This window comes from Phycodurus eques, chromosome 1, assembly GCF_024500275.1.
Source record: "Phycodurus eques isolate BA_2022a chromosome 1, UOR_Pequ_1.1, whole genome shotgun sequence".
NCBI classification, from domain to species: Eukaryota; Metazoa; Chordata; class Actinopteri; order Syngnathiformes; family Syngnathidae; genus Phycodurus; species Phycodurus eques.
The window spans coordinates 6,511,863-6,537,213 of NC_084525.1; the positions used below are offsets into that span (position 1 = coordinate 6,511,863).

At 41.7% G+C, this 25,351-nt stretch overlaps 1 protein-coding gene across 11 annotated transcripts in view; it reads right to left on the reverse strand.

Moving 5' to 3' along the window:
• Nucleotides 1-25,351, reverse strand: part of rap1gapa (RAP1 GTPase activating protein a) — a 57,457-nt gene that overhangs the window by 28,890 nt on the left and 3,216 nt on the right. For 8 of the 11 annotated variants that reach the window (XM_061674698.1, XM_061674726.1, XM_061674717.1 and 5 more), the window contains exon 2: nucleotides 14,974-15,009. In XM_061674698.1, coding sequence (XP_061530682.1) covers nucleotides 14,974-15,009 — 36 coding nt within the window. The other 3 variants (XM_061674642.1, XM_061674678.1, XM_061674661.1) reach the window with 3 other exon arrangements.

Below are 25,351 nucleotides of genomic sequence, written 5' to 3' on the forward strand. Positions count from 1 at the left end.
ATTTTTCTGTAAGAATGGGCAGAAAATAAACTATTCTTCTCTCGGTTTCGTGTTTTCATGTGAACATGTCTATTTTTTTCTTCTATTTTATGAAATGAAATACAATTGAAAAAAAGTGTCCGTCCAATATTTGTTTGTCCATGTATGCAAAGAAATTATGAAATCAACATATAATCAGCATAAGATCTCGCGTTTTCCTGTCACCAGTGAGCATGCATGCATCCTTTGCTCTCTATTCAAGATGTACCGTGATGGCTCTGTCACCACAGAACCACCGATCGATACCCAGTGCTCCATTGACACTGACAAAAGGGCAGTTTGCACAAAGGGCTTTCAATTTGTTCCATTGATTCAGTCTGTCTCAAACACGCAACGCGGTCGATCAGCGCGGACCTGGAATCATCTCGTTGTTGAGTTCACGCACAGCAGGGAATTTTAATTACTGCCCGTGCGGGTCCGAGTAGTCAATAATAAACCGAATGTGCATAACAGGCATACAAAAGTGGACCGATGCTTCATGTACTGATACACACTCCTATGCACTTTCAATAACTCAATGAGCCACAATGGACATCCTATGGACGGGCTGAAACAAACAATTTAGTCTCATTAGAGAGTCTTTTTGAGACTGTTTGGAATGTAAATAAAACAAGTTGCTCCTCAGAAAGCAGGTGACGAAGGAGCATGAATCTTTAACATGCAGCAGGCTGTTGTCCAACAAGTGGAGGTTCTGCTTCACAAATATGAACTATGAACTGCTAAAACCCGTCGAAACACTCGGTTGATTAAAATAAAAGTGCAGTAGAACCTCTGTTTTCGTATGACTTCACTTTTGTTTTCTTTTTTTTTTTTTTCACATCAAGATTTTGTTAGTGTTCATACGTCCGCTCGATATTCTTACAAAACTCGTTAATTTTGCGGGATTAATGCGCGTTCATCTGAAGCATTTCGTAAATTGTATTTCGCAATGTAAAATCGGTTTCACAAATACCGGCAATAACAACCCTCCCAGTCCGCTCGGCAACATTGGCGTAACACATCCTCTCAAAAGTCACACCTTAAAATAAAAGCATGAACATTTTGGAACAGCTTGCGAACTATTTTTTCACATTCCCAAAATTCCACACTTTTCAAACTAAAATTCCCATGTTTTCCCCAAACTATTCCAAATACATAAAAATGTAGGAGGTCCTTCACATATTTTCCTCCTCCTTCAACAATTCGATGAGCTGCACACCATTTCAGTTCAGCATTCACACGCCATTTAGAAATTGCATTGTCTCGTCTGCAGTCTGCCGTATATGTGTGAGCTGTATCCAAAATCTTAGAAGGAGCGCTCACTGAGATGCCGAGCCGTTGTTTGTACACAACTGCCGAGTAACCACACGAAACTGAACATAATGTGAAAGGAATGAACTGTCAAGAAAAACATCCGCATTTGAAGATAGAGGATACTTACAGGGCACGGTGTCTGCATCTGTCGCGCATTTGAGACACACATCACGTGAAAAGTAAGGGACGAAATGTCCACTGTTGCGCAGCACAGATCCCGCACTCCACTCCGCACACACCTGCGTGCGCCGTTAGCACTGTGCAACCTCCTGCAGCTCAGCGCTAAGCCACAGCTTCATCCCAACAACACAACAAATTACATAAAACAGCATGGTCCCGGCATGGCGTCTGGATGCGCTGACGTCCTCTCTCTGTGTGTATGTTTTTTGTGTGTCTGTGTGTGAGAGAGTGAGTGAAGTGGAGCAGCCAAACTTACTCGCGGCGTGGAAAGCTCCCTGGGAAGTGTGCAAGATGACTCACTGCCTCTGTCTCCCCTCACCGCAATTCAGCTCCTCGCCGGCGCTCGCACTTCTCTCTCCTCCCTGTAGGCGTCACGGCCGCACCTTCCGCTCGATTCCGCCGTCCACCTGCCGGCCTCGCTCGCCTCGCCAGACCGATGCTCGCTGCCGGTCAAGTGAAGCATCTCCTCCTTCCCTCCCTCTCTCTTTTTTTCCCCCTCTGTGCCCTCCCACTCAGTCTCTCATGTGCGCATATGCATTCTTCTCTTGTCACTTGCTCCCTCTTTGTCTGCTCCCAGCGTGCGGTCCCCACGAGCATCCGTCCCAAGTCTTATAGCAGCGCCCCCCTCCCCGTGTTCCTTTCATGTATCAAGTCTACCGCTCACAGTTGGAAAAGCGAGCGTGCCCCATTCAACTGACGGAGGTCGCCTCTGCCAGTCAGCTAGGGCTGTTGCCGTGGCAACCGCATAAGCCAAATGATGATGGGAGGGCAAAACACCCACATGCATGTTTTCTAATATTGTGACTTGCACAATATGGTCATTATGAGGAAGCATGTGCGGAAGTTTTTTTAGTGGTTCTCAGACTGCGGGGCTCTGTAAAATAATTTGCAATTAATGAGCATCATGATATCATTTGTTAAAGTCCATAGTACTGTGGTGCCTTGAGTTAAGAGTTTAACACTTTATAAAAGGATACAGTAAGGGCATGATCATTTAGAATTAAATTATATATTTGAAAAAAGTCCGTTTTTGTCACACTTTGCATCAATTGAATGGCCATCGTGCCGCTTTTTCTGGTCTGCCCACCTTGGCCACCTGGGGGCAGTATTAGACCGACGGAAGTATTGTACGTGGAGAAGTCTCAACTTGGCTCAGCTCGACTCCTCAGTACGGCATTAATATTAGTCATTCTTCGCCGAGGGTAAAGAATATACGACTGTATATATGTGTGTGCACGTGTGCGAACACTTGAAGAGTGCTAACTGGGGATTACAACATAATATGCACCAGTGAAAACAACACGATAATCTGCTCACTCTCCAAAGCTTTGAAGCGAACAGTATTACAGGGTAGACAGAGTTAAACAGCCACATTAGCTACAATCTGTTTTGTATTTGGGATTATGTGAGGGAGGCTAAAATGCTGTTTTGGATGGTAATCCCTCGTTCACAAACATTTGCTGTGTGATTTTGGGTACGTAACGCTTGCAGCATTTTACACTTGTGCTTATTCATAAAACGTCTGTCATCTGATAAGAGAAGACAGATTTTGACCCGATGTGCTGCTTAAATTCTGATTTCCACACAGTGGCGTCGAAACACAAGGATCATGGCAAATCAATGGCACATGCATTTAAAAGGAGGCCCCTGTGAATTCAGACATGATGGGAAAATAATAATAATAACAATAATAATCAGCAAGAAAGCTCTTGTTTAATTTGAACAGATATTAGGGCAGGAATTAAGAGCATCCACCCTCAGTAAATCCCCTCCAGCTGGCCCCTCTGCCACAAATTCCACAATGCATTAGCCTTCTCAAATTGGGCTGTGGTCACTCCCCTCGCCTGCCCAACGCCCTTTAACCCCTGGGGATCGCTGCTGTCCTCTCACCAGGTCGCCTCACTTTCTCTTTCGCTACTTTTGTCAAGACACTAGAAAGCCAAATGCAGTCAAATCAAGTCAAAGATGCTGTGCTTCACGACAAGTAAATCAATCACGGGGGGCTGCACGTGTGACACCCAGCGACAAAGTCACCTGCAACGTCTTGGCCGACGTGCTGAAATCTAGATTCCGAGACAGCTGCAATCAACACACAGAACAAAGCCATAAAATGCCTCATGCTTATCTTGGCGTAAGGTCGCCGTAAGGTGAAAATAAACATTTCTTGCAAATTTGACACGCAACAAAGAAGAGTGCCGTTGGCAAGCAACCCTGACAAATTAGAATGATTAAAAAAGAAAGAAAGAAAGAAAGAAAGAAAGAAAGAAAGAAAGAAAGAAAGAAATGGCCAAGTATATCAAATGCACCTTGAAAATCAGTGAAACATCAAGCTTTATTTTCCGCTCCTGAACGTTATCAGCTGAACGCTTTGAATAGGCTGAAACCGCACGCTGCTCAACTTTCAACTGCCAATCAAATTCCACCATTTCGACCTGGAAAAATGGATGCCATTTCGTCGAGTATCTTTCTCATGCCGACACATAACGACATGTTTGAGCCGCTAAAATATATTCTCTTAAAGCCTCCATTAACTTGACTATACTGTATTACAACACCAAGTCTCGTGGGGCTCCTCCACACCGCGACAACAAGGCGCTCTAGCCCCTATCCTTATGCAATCTGCCGAGTCAGATTTAAAAAAAGAAATAAATAAAAATCTCCCTTCCTTGCTCTTCTGCCTTTCTCTGCGTGACATCGGCGCACTTCATGGCTAACGACAAGGTGCGCTGAAACAGCCACACCAGCGGACGATGCAAAGGGGTGTAGGCATAGCTAGCGAGCCAACTGCGTCGTATAACCGTTGACGCAAATGAAGGCACTCAAGTTCTTACATAGTAGTGGGGCGACTCATACAGGGGCCCAAGTGTATCAATAGGCCATGTATTAGCCAGGCCCTCCAAAAATCTAGAAAACCCTAAATGAGGAAAAACAGATTAAGGCTATATCACCGCAACTGAGTATTACATAGTTCTCAGTTTTTTGTACGTAGAAATCATCTTCAAACATGTATAATATATTTGGAAACAAATCGCTGAATTCACTTTACGGGGTCTTTAATGATCAACAGCAACTGTTTGAAGTGCTTCTGTTTACAAGATGTGGCCAAAAAGGCAGTATGATTTTAAAAAAGTAAAAAAGGATACTTAAACATGAGTGTGAAGACACACTTGCCCAGACAGTGTTTAAATCTGGGCTTCCATCAAAAGGACAGCTATAGCAGGTATTTATTTGTTATTCTTGTGCATGTTTATTCTTCCAGGCGACTTACAATATCAGCCCACTCATCTCTAACAATATGTCCGGATTTCCTTGGAAATAAATCCTCCACCACCTTCATCACCACCTTCACCGCCCCTGGGGAAACCACAGCCATGCACATGTGCCTCTTTAGTGTTTTGTTTTAAATCTCACAGGTGTACATGCATGCTGTCAGTCAGCGACACAAGACACATCCGAACATGTTGACAGAGCTCATGGATAAAAAAAATATATATAGCTGGAGTCATAGGACAACTCTGAAAAGAAAAGAAAAAGCAGAGAATAAAGTTGAAATTTTATGAGAATAAAACGCTTAAAAGTTGAAAGATACGGTTTTGAGTTGGCAATCATATATGTACAGAGAGAGAGAGCCAGCAATAGCTTAGCTATTTGATAGGGGATTTTTAAAGTCACTTCTTTTAATGTGTATTTTTCCCTTGTTAACTCATTTACTGCCGTGGATGTTTATATTCATCAACTGGAATCCAAGCGTTTACTGCCACCGACGTATATATTCATCAAGTACATTTTTCAACTGATAGGGTGTGGAAGAGGGTCTCGCCCAGCTTGTCTGGGAAATTCCGGTTCGAAAACCACTGTCATGGATAACAGATCGCTGTAGATGGCGGTGTTCCATCACTCGAAAAATTATCTAACAGCATTCTGGCTTTTAAAATGGTTTTGTTTTATTTGTTTGTTGTTGTTTTTTGTTGTTATTCTAGTGAAGAAGTAATGATATGTACATGTCGCCTGGACACAAGGGGTCATTGTTGTATAAGGACTGGTCACTTTACATGGAAAGTAGACAATCTGATCGGTATGATCGGCATCGGCCCATAATTAGCATTGTATGCTGATCGGCTGATCGGTTGGGACAAGTGGCAAAAAGGGCTGAGAAAGTTGAGGAATGCTCATCAAACACCTGTTTGGAACATCCCACAGGTGAACAGGCTGATTGGGAGCAGGTGGGTGCCATGATTGGGTATAAAAGGAGCTTCCCTGAATTGCTCAGTCATTCACAAGCAAAGATGGGGCGAGGTTCACCTCTTTGTGAGCAAGTGCGTGAGAAAATAGCCGCCGGCGTCTCCGGGCTCATCTAAGATGGACTGATGCAAAGTGGAAAAGTGTTCTGTGGTCCGACGTGTCCACATTTCAAATTCGGAAATTCCAAATTCCATAACAGTCCGGAACCATCCGGACTGTTATGGACGCAAAGTTCAAAAGCCAGCATCTGTGATGGTATGGGGCTGTGCCAATGGCATGGGTAACTTACACATCTGTGAAGGCACCATTAACACTGAAAGGTACATACAGGTTTTGGAGAAACATATGCTGCCATCCAAGCAATGTCTTTTTCATGGACACTACTGCTTATTTCAGCAAGACAACGCCAAACCACATTCTGCACATGACTTCATAGTAAAAGAGTGTGGCTACTAGACTGGCCTTCCTGCAGTCCAGACCTGTCTCCCATTGAAAATGTGTGGCGCATTATGAAGCGTAAAATACGACAACGGAGACCCCGGACTGTTGAGCAGCTGAAGCTGCACATCAAGCAAGAATGGGAAAGACTTCCACCTACAAAGCTTCAACAATTAGTGTCCTCAGTTCTCAAACGTTTATTGAATGTTGTTAAAAGAAAAGGTGATGTAACACAGTGGTAAACATGACCCTGTCCTGCCTTCTTTGGAACCTGTTGCAGCCATTAAATTCTAAGTTAATGATTATTTGCTGAAAACAATAAAGTTTATCAGTTTGAACATGAAATATCTTTTCTTTGTAGTGTTTTCGATTAAATATAGGTTGAACATGATTTGCAAATCATTGTATTCTGTTTTTATTTATGTTTAACACAACGTCCCAACTTCATTGGAATTGGGGTTGTAGTATTATGACTTCATTCTTGTGGTAAAAAATTCTCTGCCCTAATACATATTCAAAAATAAAAGCATGCATAAAAAATAAGCTTGAAAGACCTTTCCACAATCTTTTTTTCTAGAAGCAGAGGATGCTTCACTTGACAGTTGACGAGGAGTGACAGGGAGAGAAAAAAACAAACCCAACTGTCTGATAAAAATAACATGGAAATGTTTCCTTGCCTCGTCATCCTTCCAACAAGCTGCTGTCACGTGGGCTCTATGATTGTTGAAGACATCTTGTGCTCTATAGCTGGATGGCAGGTGGATGCGAGAGACGGTCTGAATCCGGGGGCGCGCTTGTGACTTTGGTTCCATATTTGGTCTGTCGGCAGGAGACGCACACAGCAGACGCTCTGCTCTGACCGCCCTTGATACTTTGCTCTCCGCCTTGACACATAGAAGAGCGCGCGCAGGCAAGCTGACACCCGGCTTTGCAGAAACACGTGTGTATGTGAAGACAGACAGACAGATTCGAATGTGATTCTGAGTAACATCTGATGGTATTTTAGCGAGCAGGAGAGTCTGCAGTGTTTCGTAAGTCACCGGAGGATGACTCATCGCAACCACGGCCGCTGCCTTCACAGTGGTGGAGCGTCAGGTGAGGGGCACACTGTGTAAGGTCGAGCCAAGCACAGCCGCGGGCTCTGACGGCATCTCAGCAGGTTGGAGTCTTCATCAAGATCTTTAACGACTCACTGAGTCACGCCATTGTACCCTCCTGCCTGAAGTTCTCCATCATCTTCCCAATACCCAAGCAGAACACCATCATCATATTAAATGACTATGGCCAAGTCACACTTCCACCAATAATCACTAAGGGCCATAATCTCCTGTTTGCGCATAGGTCTTTTTCATTTACACGTATTCTCCCATCCAGATTTCTGACAAACCGCGCTTCAACTGTGGATGAATGTGAAACCCCCAAAGAGTCTTGATTATTAATTGTAATAATAATAATAAAAAAAAGATGGATTCAACTATTTGAGGTCTAAAGAAGAACAACATGACATCATCCTGTTCCAGAGCTATATTCATTCGATGGCACACGTCCGGCGACACAAGAATCAAAAACAGGAGGTCAGAACATTCAGAGAGGTCCAGACTTCTTAAAAATAGTATGTAAAAAGTTAACAGCTGAATCGACTCATGGTGGAAAGCCCAATCGAGAGGAATCTGTATAACAGGAAATGAAGGCACTCAGCCCAACTATAGACTTCATAAAATGGATGAACTCTCCTTGTATGCTGCATTCAAGACTGCTGGGCACGGTAAGAAATATCCATGTTATACATTTAACAAATGACTGTCTTTAAATGTTTGCCTGGCATGTTTGTATGATATTTTGCAAAAGACCTTTTCATAATGTTGGTAAAGGCTTAAGTACTTCCGGGTCACCGAATGTGATGACAAAACTTGTTGCGTTTAGGTTTTGCACTGTCCTTCCTGAATATGTCTGCATTTTTTTCAGTTTCCTTAAAAAAAATGTTTTTAAATCCATCACAAACTGTGGGTGGGCGGGATAAACAGAGGTGTTGTTTTGACAACCTGCCATCCTGCTAACAGATAGCATGCTATTAATTTTACAATCAAACGAGCACATCCGAGCAACAGAAACGTCACTTAATAAGCCAGCACCTCAATGATCATGATAACTATGTCTAAATTTCCACCGCATCTATTTTTGAATCAATTTACCTGTTGAAATGCAAATTACAGCCAATCTTTTCGACTGACACGTCACGCATTCAAACTACAGCAGCAGAGGAGAAGGCTCAAATCAGCATTCAAGCTATTGATCCTGTTTTCTCAGTCACTCTGCATCTGTCAAATGACATAAACTGTATTTTATTAGTACGGCAACTCTTGAGCAAACGTGACGTCACGATGAAAAGATCCGTACAGTGCGCTGTATCGTTTGTAAAATCAAGTTATAAAATACAGCAAATAAAAAGGTACAGTATTTTTAAGGTGTACGGTATAAGGTGCATGTGTTCGTCTCTTTTTGAGAAACAACAAATAATATCTGTGAGGAAAAATAACATCCTCAGCTCGTTTCTGTTTCTTTTCTGACGGATGTCAAGAGAGCATCTGCCTTGAATTCATCTTTGCTAACAGCAAACAATCCCCCATGGATGACCACGGCTGCCCAACATGAAGGTCACTTCTACATAGCGCGGCGGCACCAGAGGCCAAATTGTTTGAAAGAATGAGTAGGGAGTTACACAATAGACAGCCGGCCACAATAATCCATCATGCTCCAGGGACAGCGAGGCAGAGTGCACTTTATGTACGTGTGTATGCGTGTGTGTGTGTGTGTGTGTGTGTGTGTGTGTGTGTGTGCGTGAGTGAGTGTGTGTGTGTGCGGTGGGGGGGGGGGTCTTACAAAACATCTTTTCCACACCAACCATTTTCTGCTATGTCCTCCCATCCGGGGATTTTAGCAAGACAGGATTACAACCAATTAGGTGACTTCCATGGAGATCGTTGGATCAATGGTTGGTCCACAACGACCATTGAACATTTAATCAAGTGCACAGTTTTAAAGCCGGGCAGTTCCTGACATTAAATACAGATTAGGTCAGATTAGAGCCTCTGAGCTCATAAAAACGTAGTAGCACTGCGTGACGCGGGGAAGTGCACACCGAAGGCTAGGCATTGTGCTCTCGGAGGATAAAACCTTAACTACCTCTGCAGTCTCATGAGAAATGGTCCAAAACTGATCACTGCGCTTATCCTCGCTAGGTTAAACTGGAGCCTATCCCATCTAATTTGGGGTGAGAATTGTACACCCTGAATTGATTGCTAGCCAATCACAGGGCAACTACAAGCAACAGTTCTCATACAATGCTATGCAATTATTACCTTTTTTAGGGGGTCAAACAGAACTGAAGTCTTTGTAAAAGGTGACTTGTTGTAGCTCTTGTATTGGATTAGATTTTGTTGGTGTACTTCATAAATTGACTTGAGTTATTATGGTTCCAATAATACAACACAAGCACAAGTACAATCATAGTCAAATGGTACAAATCCATGTCTAAAAACTCCATAAAACCCTCATTGGCAAGGCCCCACCCTATCGTGGATCTCTGCTCACCATGCATACCACCACCCGCACTCTGTGTTCGAGCGGTTTTATTAACCTCTTCGTTAACAAAGTTCACACTACTTTTGGTTGATCTGCTTTTCAAATTTCTGCCCGAAGACGACAAAGCAACAAAATAATGAAACTCACCTCATTCATCCCAACATCATCGTTTAAAAAGTTAGTGAGGGATACTGTATATGATCGCTGCACCTGTTTTTAGCCTGTTATGAACCTTTTATTCATTATATACTATGATGTAATGTCATGTATAATGTAAATATTTAACTAGTTGACATTGTACAGTTTGTTGTATGTGTATCTGTTTGTATGTATTGTATTTATTTATATGTGCTTTTATTTTTGCTTTGTTTTATTCTGCTGACTCCAGCCAGGTCGGCATAGCAAGTGAGAATCCGTTCTCAATTGCAAGTGAGAATCTGTTCTCAATTCCCTTTCCTAATAATAAAAATAAAGTTCAAACATTAAAAGGTTGTAATACTATTGGTTATACTGTGGGTGGGAATAGAATATTGGCACAACACAAGCTCTTTGGATGAGGACATCCATGACATAACATAAAAAGATAACTCCATATCGCTTTTGCGCAACAACAACATCATCAGTGTGTCCTTGAGTGCCCGACGAATTCAAACCCTAATATTAGCTTGAAACCTAAACCAAGACTTAAACTTGAATTTGAATTTTAAACCAAATCCCTGTCTTTAAAGCCTATCTCAGATGTTACGTTTGCCCCAGAACAACGTAACATGCGGGGTCACTGGTTGGGAAACAACAACAACAACAACAACAAAAAGTGCTAAAGCCCAGAACAAATAGCTTCTAATCTCAATTGAAAAACTAACGATAGGCCAAAACCCTAATTTGAAAGTCTAATTTGAAACCCTACCCTGGTTTTAAACCCTTACCCTTGTACCCTAACCACAGCTAGAAACCGTAGTTATGACTTCCCTCGGAGGGCCGTTATGAACCCGCATGAAGGAATTATCACCTCATAAAATTAGATATACGCAACAAATTGATGGACAACTAGTTGTGAAATCAGAAGCCTCTCAAAATCACATTGGAACACTGTTAGCAATTTTCGTTCGCTTTCGCAGGCCACGTAAAATGAGATGGCGGGCCGGACCAGTTTGAAACACTATCCCTGCACTGGAAACCCTAACCCTGTTTAAAAAAAAAAAATCATTCCAACTAATGCACCTATGCATACGTAGTCTGACATTAAAAAAAAAAAAAAAAAAAAAATATATATATATATATATATATATATATATGGAGTAAAATACTCAAAACGTCATTGAATGAATGAAGAGCTTGACGTACGAGCAGCCTATATGGTTGATTTGTAAAGGTGACCGCAACCTTTTTCTGAGGATTTAGCTTAGTTTCTCATTTCAAGCCACATCCTGTCTACCGATTATGAAGTTAAAATAGATTTGGGATTTTGCTGGGAGCATGTGGAAGGCTTTGCATGTAATGTAACCTCTGTGTCTGTCTGTGTCTGGGCTTAATGCTGCTTCACCAGGGCTGCAGGAAGGAAACGATCGTCTCTATTTGTTCATTTGCCGATGCGCCCTTCAACTGCCTGTGGAGAACTTTGGCTGCTCTATGCAATTGGACTTGTATCAGAATGTGGAAAACATACTACCCCCTATATACTTTATATACTGTATATACAGTGCAGTATAAATAGACTTGATCAAAATGCAGCCCTATGGGAGACACAAGCCAGTGCAAACTGTCCCAAACCCAGATAAATGCAGAGGCTTGCGTTGGGAAGGGCATCGGGCTTAAAACTTTGCAAAACCAATATGAGCGTTCATCCAAAGAATTCCATACCGCATCAGTCGTGGCCCGGGTTAACCTAGAGTGCGCGATGGAAATTCAGCGACTGTGTTTCAAAGACAAAGGAGAGGTGGAAAGCGTTTTTTTAGGGAAGAGGAAAACACAGACCCTAGAATTGAATGTGGGGACTTTGAATGTTGGCACTATGACAGGAAAAGCTGTTCACAAAGTTGGCTGACATGATGATTAAGGAGAAAGGTTGATATATTGTGTGTCCAGGAGAAAAGGTGGAAAGGCAGTTAGGCTATAAGTTTAGGGCAAGTGTTAAAATTATTTTACCATGGTGTAGATGAGAAGAGAAATGTTATTTTAAAAGAAGAGTTGGCTAAGAATGTCTTGGAGGAGAAAAGAGTATCAGATCGAGTGATGAGGCTGAAACTTGAAATTGGGTGATTAGTGGCTATGCCCCACAGGTAGGATGTGACCTGGAGGTGAAAGAGAAATTCCGGAAGGAGCTAGACGAAGTAGTTCTGAGCATCCCAGACAGAGAGAGAGAGCGAGAGAGTCGTGATTGTTGCAGATTGTAATGGACATGTTGGTGAAGGAAATAGGGGTGATGAAGAAGTGATGGGTAAGTTTGGCATCCAGGAAAGGAACTTGGAGGGACAGGTGTTGGTAGACTTTGCAAAAAGAATGGAAATAGCTGTAGTGAACACTTTCTTCCAGAAGAGGCAGGAAGATAGGGTGACCTACAAGAGCGGATATAGAAGCACGCAGGTGGATTACATCTTGTGCAGACGATGTAATCTGAAGGAGGTTACTGACTGTAAAGTAGTGGTAGAGGAGAGTGTGGCTAGACAGCATAGGATGGTGATGTGTAAGATGACTGGTGGTCATCAAAAAAAGACAAAGGCAGAGCAGAGAACCACGTGGAAGGAAGAGTGTTGGGCAGACGCTCTCGTCAGTGGACATGAGGGGCTTCCAGAAGACTGGGCCATGACAGCTAAGGAGATCAGAGAGACAGGCATAGAGTTCTTGGTGTAACTTCTGGTAGGAAAGGGGACAAGGAGACTTGGTGGTGGAACTACAAAGTACAAGGAAATGATACAAGGAAAGAGGTTAGCTAATAAGAAATGGACACTGAGAGGACTTAGGAGAGGAGAAAGGAAAACATGTAGATGCGGCATAGAGGTGGCAATGGCCAAACAAGAGGCATATAATGAAATGTATGCCAGGTTGGGAGGAGAAAAATTATATGCCTATAGGTTGGCCAGACAGAGGGATAGAGATGGGAAGGATGTGCAGCAGGTTAGGGTGATTAAGGATAGAGATTGTAATGTATTGCGTGGTGCCAGTAGTGTGCTTTATAAATGGAAACAATACTTTGAGGGGTTGATGAATGAGGAAATTGAGACAGAAGGAAGAGTAGAAGAGGCAGGTGTGGTGGACTATGAAGTAGCAATGATTCGTAAGGGGGAATTTAGAAAGGCACGAAAGAGGATGAAAAATGGAAAGGCAGTTGGTCCTGATGGAGGTATGGAAGCATCTAGGAGAGGAGGGTGTGAAGTATTTGACCAGCTTGTTCAACAGAATTCTAGCAGCTGTGGTACTGCATGCGTAAGTCTGGAGTGGCAGAGAAGTATGTTAGAATAATACAGGATATGTACGACGGCAGCAGAACAGCGGTGAGGTGTGCTGTAGGTGTGACAGACGAATTTAAGGTGGGGGTGGGACTGCATCAGGGATCAGCCCTGAGCCCCTTCCTGTTTGCAGTGGTGATGGACCGGCTGCCAGATGAGGTTAGACTGGATTCCCCTTGGACGATGATGTTTGCAGAGGACATCGTGAACTGCAGTGAAAGCAGGGAGGAGGTGGAGGAATCGTTAGTAAGGTGGAGGCATGCACTGGTAAGCAGAGGAATGAAGATTATCTTAAGTAAAACAGAATATATGTGTATGAATGAGAGGGGTGATGGGGGAAGAATGAGGCTCCAGGGAGAAGAGATAGCAAGGGTGGATGACTTTAAATACTTGGGGTCAAGCGTCCAGAGCAATGGTGAGTGTGGTCAGGAAGTGAAGAAACGAGTCCAAGCAGGTTGGAACGGGTGGAGGAAGGTGTCAGCTGTTTTATGTGATGGAAGAGTCTCTGCTAGGATGAAGGGCAAAGTATATAAGACAGTGGTGAGGCCACCAGCCATGATGTACGAATTAGAGACAGTGGCACTGAAGAGACAACAGGAAGCAGAGCTGGAGGTGGCGGAAATGAAGATGTGGAGGTTCGCTCTCGGAGTGACCAGGTTGGATACGATTAGAAATGAGCTCATCGGAGGGCCAGCCGAGGTTCGATGTTTTGGAGACAAAGTTAGAGAGAGCAGACTTCGATGGTTTGGACACGTTCAGAGGAGAAATAGTGAGCATATTGGTGGAAGGATGATGAGGATGGAGCTGCCAGGCAAGAGAGCACGAGGAAGACCAAAGAGAAGGTTGATGTTTTGTCGTGAGGGAAGACATGAGGGCAGTTGGTGTTCGAGAGGAGGATGCAGGAGAGAGGCTTATATAGAAAGGATGACTCGCTGTGGCGACCCCTAACTGGACTAGCTGAAAGGAAAAGAAGAACAAGAAGATAGACGAGATCAAACTTAAAAGATGACTTGATTACAGTACGGTACTTTCCATTTTGGGCCGCATTCTTTGCTTGTTTTAGCCTCCTCGATTCATTTTATTGTGTGTGGTGTACAAAATATATATTTTATGAACATATAGAAAAACATTTGAAATTGCCATTATTTTCATGTAATCTTCAGCAAAAATGCTATATCTAGATATATAAGGGACCAAACAAAGAAATCATTTCATTTGTTTTATGTTTTAAATTAAACAAAATGTGTTTCGACCAAATATCGGAATGGGCATCAACCATAAAAAAAACCGTATGGGTCAGGCCCTATTTGAAACCCGAATCTATATTTGACACCCCACGCCTTTACTTTCATGAATCTTCCTCACGCTTGGTGGTCATTCACATGTTTCAGCATGTGTTGGCCAACTTCATGAATCATAATTGACTGACATACCAACTACTACAGTCATCCCCAACCAGAAATGATCCAATTTCACTGAATCGCTTACTATTTATGATCTGCAAATAATGTATCTTTATCTACTGTATCTATGCCAGCCACTTATAGTGACGGGCATAACATTTTAATGCTCTGCCATTAAATGGCAGAAGGTACATAATTAACATGTGTGTTGACATTTTTGTTTGTTGGTGTGCCGTGAGGTTTTTTTTTTTTTTAATGTAAAGTACAGTATGTGCCCTGGCTCAGTAAAGGTTGGGAAACACTACCCTAAGACATCAATAACACGTCACTACGGAAACAGAACAACTCACCACGCACGCCTTGCCTTGGAGAAGGTCCTGTCCACCCTGGAAATAAACACACACATGTACAACTATTACAAACTAGCTTACACATATGACGCATGATGCGTTTAAAAAAAAGAAAAGACAAAAAAACTTGACCAGGTTTGAGGCATAATTAGAAGATTAGATGCCATATATTAAATGTCATACAGTTTCCTGCATTACCTGGTGCACCTAAGTGTGTTCCTGATCTGTCCTTTGCACATGTAACAGTGGCCCGACCTGGCGGGTTGGGATTGGGGGCCGAGATGGGGTGGGTCTGTGCCTGTGGGCCGGGTTACCCTGAAATAACTGCGGCCATCTGTTGAAGTGGTGTTTCCAGCGCCAAGTATGACAGGACTGCTGCTCCTTGTGTATTTTTTTTTTTTTTTAATCCACTCTGTAAACCGAAACCACTGACACAGTCTCCAATGGCCTCTGGCTGGCCCATTAAATCACTCACTCGCAACAGTGAGAGGTAACAGCTACTCTCAGACAATAGAGGGCGCTGTGTGCACAGATGGCACAGCTCAGTTGGGAACAAGGCCGCCCAAACCTTTTCTTCCAGGATGCAAGGGTCGCTTGAACGTTTTTCACCTGTGATCGATTTCACACGGTGAAACCGATCCATCACTTCAGTGTGGCTAAAGATTCACAACTGGTCAAAAGTTTGAGAACACCGCCAGTTTAGTTCATCCATCCATCCAGAGAGAGTGAAAGCAAATCAACCAACAAGTGTAGCCACACACATTTATGGGAACTTCCGCTACAGAATCGGGCAGAACTTTCTGGAGAATATCTGATTTCCATTGTAGAAGAACGCCACGAGTGTATTCTGCCCAAGGTGGCTACTTTAATGAGTCAAAAGTTTACAAGATATTTTTGTTTTTACATTGATTCTAGGATTTGATTTATTTTGAACTTGAAGTGTTTAACTTGAATGAGATATTGTACTGCATGAATTGCTATTTAAAAAAAAAAAAACTGGAAAAATTAGGATTTGGGGTCTAAAACCTTTGATGAGTACTGTATGTGAAACAATTATACATAAGTGTATATTAGACAGTATATACATATTAGCCCGCGGCCCTAGTGAGGAAAAGCGGCTCGGAAAATGGATGGATGGATATGCATATTAATAGAATCAGAATCATCTTTATTAGCCAAGTATGTCAAAAACACACAATGAATTTGTCTCCAGTAGTTGGAGCCGCTTTAGTACGACAACAGACAGCCATTTGACAGAAAATTCTTTTTTAGACGTAAAAACATTAAAACACAGTACTTAGAGTCACTGAGCTTAAAGTTATCAGTAATGTGGTAATGCAGATGATGCAGAGTCCTCCATCGATTTAGAGCAGTTTGACACGACTAATAGAGCACTAGTCTGGTACAGTAATCATTGTGCAAATAATATCTACAACCCCAATTCCAATGAATTTGGGGCGTTGTGTTAAACATAAATAAAACAGAATACAAATATTTGCAAATCATGTTCAACCTATATTTAAATGAATACACTAGAAAGACAAGATATTTAATGTTCAAACTGCAATACTTGATTGTTTTTAGCAAATAATCATTAACTTGGAATTTTATAGCTGCAAAACATTCCAGAAAAGCTGGGACAGGTGGCAAAAAAGACTGAGAAAGTTGAGGAATGCTCATCAAACACCTGTTTGGAACATTCCACAGGTGAACAGCCTTGTTGGGAACAGGTGGGTGCCATGATTGGGTAGAAAAGGAGCTTCCCTGAATTCCTCAGTCATTCAAAAGCAAAGATGGGTGCGAGGTTCACCTCTCTGTGAACAAGTGCGTGAGAAAATAGGAACAGTTTAAGGACAATGTTCCTCAACGTACAATTGCAAGGAATTTAGGGCTTTCGTCATCTACGGTCCATAATATCATCAAAAGTTTCAGCAATTCTGGAGAAATCACTGCATGCAAGCGGCAAGGCGGAAAACCAACATTGAATGCTCGTGACCTTCGATCCCTCAGGCGCCACTGCATCAAAAACTGACATCAATGTGTAAAGGATATCACCACATGGCCTCAGGGACACTTCAGAAAATCAATGTCAGTAAACACAGTTCGGCGCTACATCCGTAAGTGCAACGTGAAACTCTACTATGCAAAGCAAAAGCCATTTATCAACAACACCCAGAAACGCCGCCGGCTTCTCTGGGCCCGAGCTCATCTAAGATGGACTGATGCAAAGTGGGAAAGTGTTCTGTGGTCCGACGTGTCCACATTTCAAATTGTTTTTGGAAATTCTGGACGTCTTGTCCTGCGGGCCAAAGAGGAAAAGAACCACTTGGACTGTTATGGACACAAAGTTCAAAAGCCAGCATCTGTGATGGTATGGGGCTGCGCCAATGGCATGGGTAATTTACACATCTGTGAAGGCACCATTAATGCTGAAAGATACGTACAGTTTTTGGAGAAACATATGCTGCCATCCAAGCAACGTCTTTTTCATGGACGCCCCCGCCAAACCACATTCTGGGCGTGTTACAACAGCGTGGCTTCGTCGTAAAAGAGTGTGGGTACTAGACTGGCCTGCCTGCAGTCCAGACCGGTCTCCCATTGAAAATATGTGGCCCTTTATGAAGCGTAAAAAATGACAACGGAGACCCCGGACTGTTGAACAGCTGAAGCTGTACATCAAGCAAGAATGGGAAAAAACTCCACCTACAAAGCTTCAACAATTAGTGTCCTCGGTTCCCAAACATTTATTGAATGTTGTTAAAAGAAAAGGTGATGTGACACAGTGGTCAACATGACCCTGTCCCAGCTTTTTTGGAACATGTTGCAGCCATCAAATTCTAAGTTCATGATTATTTGCTAAAAACAATCAAGTTTATCAGTTTGAACATTAAATATCTTGTCTTTGTAGTGTATTCAATTAAATATAGGTTGAACATGATTTGCAAATCATTGTATTCTGTTTTTATTTATGTTTAACACAACGTCCCAACTTCATTGGAATTGGGCTTGTATATTAAAACAAACAGCCATTTGTCTTAAGTTGACCGATTTACCTGCTCATCACCAGATGCACCATAACGCCTAACCTGCTCCATTTAAGAACGACCGGTATTGCACTATTCATTGAGTCACACCTAAGCTCGCCGACGCTGCAAACACGTGGAACACGGAATGTTTAGTATGTCAGGAGTCAGGACGCGCACGGCATTGCACAAATATTCCACACGTACAATTGAATTAACATAGTTTTGCTGCCGAGCCTGACGACGGTGACGCACGACTGCTTTCCACCGTGCGGGTCCTCGGGAGTTCAAACTCAGCCACTCTACCTTTACCATGGCACAAAAATCACGCGAATGTGGTCGCAAATAAAAGCTCCTGGAAGAAGAGGAGCTTTGGTTTTCAGCTGAATCTCAGTATTTAACTTTCATGGGTGGGCTAAAAGTATGGCACCCCCAAACATTAAATGGAGGGGAAAAAATGTTAATCGTGGTCACAATATAGATATAACATGCCTAGCTCATGTTACACTTGAGACTATGTGAGCCCCCAGGATGCACATGTCATGGAAACAATGAGTCCCAGCCCTGGAACACTGCAATTTATCATCACCGAATATAGATACAGTAATTCTCCGCACATTTTTATGACAGATGTTACGCTATCTTTTATACTGTTTGGATAATATTTTTCCATTGCTCTTGCTCCCGCTCAATACATTATGTGTTTAGACGTGCCACAATAAAAGACTCTTTAGAACGATATAAAGTATTTTCTTCCAAAAGCGTTATGTATCGTTGATGTTATTTGATATAATGATATTAGAACATAATGAAGAATTGTACACATCTTACAAATTCTGTCTTTGTAATCAAACATATGAGCACAACTGTGTAATGTTCTCTCATTTCGTAAATAAAAGTAGGGCTTCATTTCACAATAAGAGCCAGTAAATAAAAAGCAAAAAGTTATACGTGTTCAAATAAAGTGCTCGACCGAAGAAAAATACAAAAGTTAGAATTTCCCTTTTTCCGTTGAGCATCTTGACACAACGGTGAAGTTCCAAACAATGCAGAATGATCGTACTTTCTGCATCGTACTTTCTGCATCCCTTCTCATTTTTGTCAGTCTCAGATGCGGGACGCACAACAAACGAGATCCATGAACATGCACACATACCGTAATACTAATTTGTTAGTATTACGGTTAGTATTACGCACTCCAAGCGAAAGAGAACTTTTCGAAGCAACTTTCAGTGCTCTCAGTGCTCAAGGGAGCGACCATTGTTGCTGAAGTTCACGTATTGGTTATTCGTCTACCGAGATGGATTTGAAGAGACAAACATTGCTAAATTTGTCAAATATTTTGATTCGATTAAAATGCAATTAATTGCCAGCCTGGTAATGTGGTATCGATGTCGGAGGATTAAAGCTTTTTTTTTTTTTCCTTCTCAGATGAAGTAATGACGTGCAGTATCAGCACAATACCTAAACCGGTATCGGTTTCCCGAGTTAAAATCTACATTGGAAACTTGTGCTAACCAGATGTCATCTTTTCTCTCGACAACTGCCCTTTTCGCGGCTTACAGAATGCTTTCTGCTGTTTTTTGTTTGTTTGTTTTTTAAAAATCTTTATTGTAACTAAGTACTTTTAAATGGCAGTAACTTGTAATGAATACAGTAATATATTATAGTGTAGAAGAAACTTGGCCAACACTGGCTTAGTATTCATGTAGTTTTTGAGGCTTTCTTGTTTCCTTTCACATTCTGTTAGATACTGTACATTATGAAACAAAGTCTTGGTGAAACAAAGACGAGTCTGTCTGATTTCTTATGATGGACAAAAGTAGGTTATAACAAATGTGCATGTGGTTCATGCGTCATATTTGCACAGTGCAAACAGTGTACGTTGCCTGCTTTTAGCTTGGAGGAAAAAAAAAGTAGATGGACTTGTTGAACTGGTTTAGTTGTGTCATGGGGGAAGAAAAATATTGCTTTTCATTCAATCGCTGCACTCTCATCAAGTGATCAAACACGAGCCGGTTTCCCTGGAAAGAGATATCGGAAAAGTCTCGGGCAGTGGTTCCCAAACTGGGGTCCCCGGTAATTCAATTGAGCTTAAGTGTTAATGTATAGCATCACCGTCACGGTGTTAGAACCCTTTAGGCAATGCCTATTTGAGCGCAAATGGTGCAGCAACAAACGTAGGCAGATAATATAGCAATACTTACAGGCAAATATTCTTTATCCTCTCTGAAAACAACTTAATATAATTGCACCTTACTGAGAACTGTCTCCATGTCCACTGAATCCAAGCAATGTGGCAAAAAACAGTTAAATTCTTTACATTCTATTTCATTATGTCAGCAGTTTTTTTTTTTTTTTTTATTTGTTTTATTAAATACTGTACCATATTATACAGTGCTATATTTCCTCACCATTTTTGTTCTTTTTGGGGGGGACATTGGAATGGATTAATGGTCTTTCCATTTATTCCAATTGGGAAGGATTTGAGATATGTGTGTTTCCAGTTACGGGCATGGTCACGCAACAAATTGAACTCCTACAGTATCTCAAAGCACCACGATAAATTTGAAGTTCACTTAAAATATGACCGTCTTCCCGTAATAAACTTTGACCGTAATATCCTAATAATATGACTTTATCTTGAGAATATTCATACTTCTGCTCCCAACAAAATACAGTATGTCTTTGTTCTTGTAAAGATTACTACTTCATTCTCACACTGCACCCTTTTCAAGAAAGAAACCACAAAAGTAGGAAACTTTTGAATCCGGTATATGCGTAACCTCGTTCCGCATTCGGCGAAACGGGTCTAAGCACTTCCTCCCTGTGCGGGTGAAAAGGCGCCGTAACAAAGCAATTGTAGGAACTTTAAACATCTATAATGTTTTTTTTTTGTTTTAGATGTCACCACAGAGCTACCAAAGATGATAATACTGTATTTGATATTTAGGCTTCATTTGTGTTTACATATGTCATATTCGTATCCATAAATAATATTCGTGGTTTGATTACATGATTGTTGGAAGCAGAACCTGCTCTAATTTTGTTGGTTTTCTGGCAGGTGTCTTCGGACAAAAGTTAAAGAACATGTCGCATTTAAGTTAAAGAACTTTTAACGTTCCGCATATAGCGTCGTCTTATGGAACATTCTCACTGTGTTGAATTGGTGTTGAGGTTAAGAGGGGATTCTTGAAAGGGTTGTCCCTGGACCCTAAAAGTTTGAGAAAGCCTGCTCTGAGGCATTGTGGAATTTGATGTAAGAGCAACTCTCAATGCTCTCTTTTTTTTTTTTTTTTTGCTCCACATCTCGAGCGAGCCGCGTTACGTGAGCAAGTCAGCAACATGGCTGTTTGCAAGTAGGTCATCAGGCAGGGTTGAGGAGTGCGCCCCGAATAAATCCATCTTAGAACAAACAAGTTGGTTGTTTGTCTTGCAATCCGCTGCACTGACATAGTCTGGAGGCGACATTCGACGTGAAATTGAAACAGTCCAAACGTAATCTGTGTGAGACAAATGCATCCTTGAGTCAATCATTTTTGAAGGCAACTCTATACGTTGTTTCAGATCCCTCACAACCATGAGAACTTCCAGAAATGTAAAGCATTCATATCTCGTCAGCGATGTTGACTTTTTTTCTGACTGTTGATTGGAGGTTTTTAATCACAACAAACATATGGACACTTATACTGAAATAGTGCGAGGATGCATTCATTAACTTTTTGGGGGATAACGACGCAAAACTTGTTGGCTGATTTTATTTTGGGTGTAAAGCTGCCTCCACGCTGAAAACGCATCTTCCTCTCAGATAGTCCGCTGTCATGGCCGCTTCGGAGCGCCTCGTTGTCCGCCGTGAATGGGCGCATGTCACAGAGAAAAGGCGGAGTAACAGGGAGGAATTTCAAAAGTCTGACTTCACAGCTAGCGTGTGGACGGGGGCGTGTCGTGGAGACAACCCAGTGAAATATATGATAGTCATATATAAGTATATGAAGCCTCATTTTAGATACTTGGCAATGTTTTTTGTTTTTTTTACTCGTTCAAATTTGGCATGGTTCTTAACAACACTCTTCTCTGTGATATGTCAAATGTATACGACGTCTTTATTTTCCCTTTAGAGCGACCCTAAATAGTCTATAGTCAAAATCCAAGTGTTTTGAGTGCATGAGACATGTTTGAATGAAAATAACCAAAGCAAACATGACAACGATTTGAATATTAGTGACTGAAAATACGTGAGAGTAGAATATAGCAAAACAAGCCAGAACTGTACAAGAGACTGAATGAGCCTTTTGACTGACGTGGGTGCCAAATAGCTGAGTGCTCTCATTTCGCCCCACTACAAGTTCTAGTACAGTATGCGAATGTGCGCACGCGCACGCACACACACGCACGCACACACACACACACACACACACACACACATCAAACAGCCTTCCATCAGCAGAATAACAACAAACAAACTCATTATGTGGCCATTCATGCGGCAAGGTGTCATATCTGATTGTCAATCTTGAGATGGTGTGTTCGTTCATATTGATATGAATTATAGAGCATTCAAACAGCTGCCTGTAATGATACAGTTGTATTTTTATACTTTTTATCCTATACTTTTATATTTAAGCGTAAACGTAAGCAGCGGTGGGAGGTAATGGCAAAATAGCCTTTTTCCAACTTTGGCAAATTACAACACGACGTATAAAGGATGTAAATTGAGAGCGCTAAAGTCAATCGCGCTTGAGATCTTGATTGATTGAGCTTTTGGGGTCCCTATCCATCGCCAGTTAACACAGTTTGTCGCCATATCTAAAAACGCACGTTAAAACTACGTTGCAGATCCAAAGCCGTTAATCAACAATACCCAGAAACGCCAAGGGCTTCTCTGGGTCCAAGTTCCTCTGAGATGGACTGACACGCAATGGAAAAGTGTGCAGTGGTCTGATGAGTCCACATTTCAAATTGGACGTTGTGTCCTCCGGGCCCAAGAGGAAAAGGACCATCTGGATTGTTATCAGCGCAAAGTTCAAAGGTCAGCACCTGTGGTGGGATGAGGGCGTGTTCGTGGCCATGGCATGGCATGGGTCACTTGCAAATCTGTGCAGGTACCATTAATGCTGAAGGGTACATACAGGTTTTGGAGCAACATATGCTGCCATCCAAGCAATGTCTTTTTCAGGGACGTCTCTGCTTATTTCAGCCAGACAATGCCCACATTCTGCATGTGTTACCACAGTGTGGCTGTGTATTAAAATAATGTCCAGTCCAGTCCAGACCTGTCTCCCATTGAAAATGTGTGGCACATTATGAAGCACATAATGCGACAACGGAGACCCCGCGCTGTTGAGCAACTGAAGTTGGACATCAAGCAAGAATAGGAAAGAATTCCACCTACAAAGCTTCAATAATTAGTGTCCTATTGAGTGTTGTCAAAAGGAAAGGTAATGTAATACAGTGGCAAAAGTGCCCCTGTCCCAGCTGTTTTGGAACATGTGGCAGGCATCAAATTCAAAATGAGAGAATATTTGCACAAAACAAAAAACAATAAAGTTCATCAAGGTACAAGGTACTTTTATTGTCAATTCTTCAATATGTGTAACACATACAGAGGTTTGGAAATGACGGTACTGTTTGAACATGAAATATCTTGTCCTTGTAGTGTATTCAATTGAACATAAATAGAGATGGATTTGCAAATCATTGTATTCTGATTTTATTTACATTTTATACAACATCCCAACTTCATTGGAATTGCTTTTTGTACCTTTGCAGAGGACATTTCAAAGTACGTACGTTTTTACCTTTAATCATGTACAGGAGTCGAATTAGTACGTCTACCTTTACCAGTCATTTTTTTAGTATATGTAATTCTAATTCAATACAGTGCGAGTATTTTTGCCACCTCGGGAAATAAATTAGCTGTCAGTGAAAATATATTGTGTAATATGAGTACGTAATGTGAGAAAATACACGTGGAACCAGTTGAACGGCTTTGAGTGTAAGAATTCTTTGCAGATCATCTTTTAAAGATGCGGTGATGCCCTTTACTGTGCCAAAAGCAAATCTACCCATCTTGTCTCGTGATGGACCCATTGCTGACATTTAAAACAAAGGATTATTTATAATAGAATAATATGTATTATAGAATGCCACCTAATTAAGCAGCATGAATAACGAAGATGGCATGATGATTGAATTTAGAGCAGTGACTCTCTATCGGAGGATGGCTTGAAAAACGTCAAAGTAATTATGCAAGGTGGACTGGCTGAGTAGGCATTGAAGAGCCCTCCAGTCGGCCTCCATCTCCTGTTTGTTTTGCCCCTGCCCTTGGGAAATGCACTCCAATGGCCTCCTGTCCTCAAGCAGGATCAAATCTCTCACAGCGACAGCCGCCCGTCTGTTCTTTCAAACAGCAGGCAGATACAAACATTGTGTTTTTGGAATATGAGTCAAGTTTTCCTGCGGAGTCTTTGTGAGCGTAACTGTGTTTACACTGTACCGTGTTGTAATCGTAACAGAGGAATCCAACAGGGGACAAATCAGGCAAAGGCAAACCTATTTAGGGCTGTACTTTCATAGTAGGCGCATCTGCAGTAGAGCGCAGAAACTGGAATACGGGTACATCTCAATCAATTAGAAGAAGGTAGAAAAGTCCCTTCATTTCCGAGCTCATTTCAGCTTCAGGTGAGGTGGCTCGGGCAAGGCTAAGGTTAGGATATTTGACTTGATTTCTTTATGTTTAGTTGGCTATGTATGACCATCCTTGCTATTTTACTTTTTCGCTCTTTAGAGATTCCCCCCATGACCATTCGAAGACCAACAGGTGCACGTTTCTGCGGCTAGTCGTCACAGGGTGGTGGACGCGGACCGTTTTCGTGACTGCTTCAAGCTCGCGCGTTAACACCGGTTCCACTGTTTCCTAAAATAAATCAATAAATCATCCACATTTATGGGAACGTATGTACGGTTTCACAGTTTTGAGATGACCACAATTAACGCAAGTTTCCTTGATTTACTACACAGTAATGTACAGTAAAATTAACCGTAAAATCTTTTTTTTTTTTCAATGTGAAGTGTCCTGTGCATTGATCTGATTGCATATTTAATAAATACAGTTTATAAGATTAATTTAAACTACCTTGAACGCGAGAAAAATAGCATTTGTTACATGTCCCCACTTCCTAAAATTAGACTTGACCAGAAAATATTATAATTTAAATCCTTTAGAAACATTTTGTTTTGTTTTACAAATCTCCTTATCCCAACTATAATTAGAGTTTACCTTCTTTAAAAACAAAGAATAATATAGGTTAAATTCACACTTGAAGCGTGTGCCTGGGTTTTCACTCAGTCCTGTC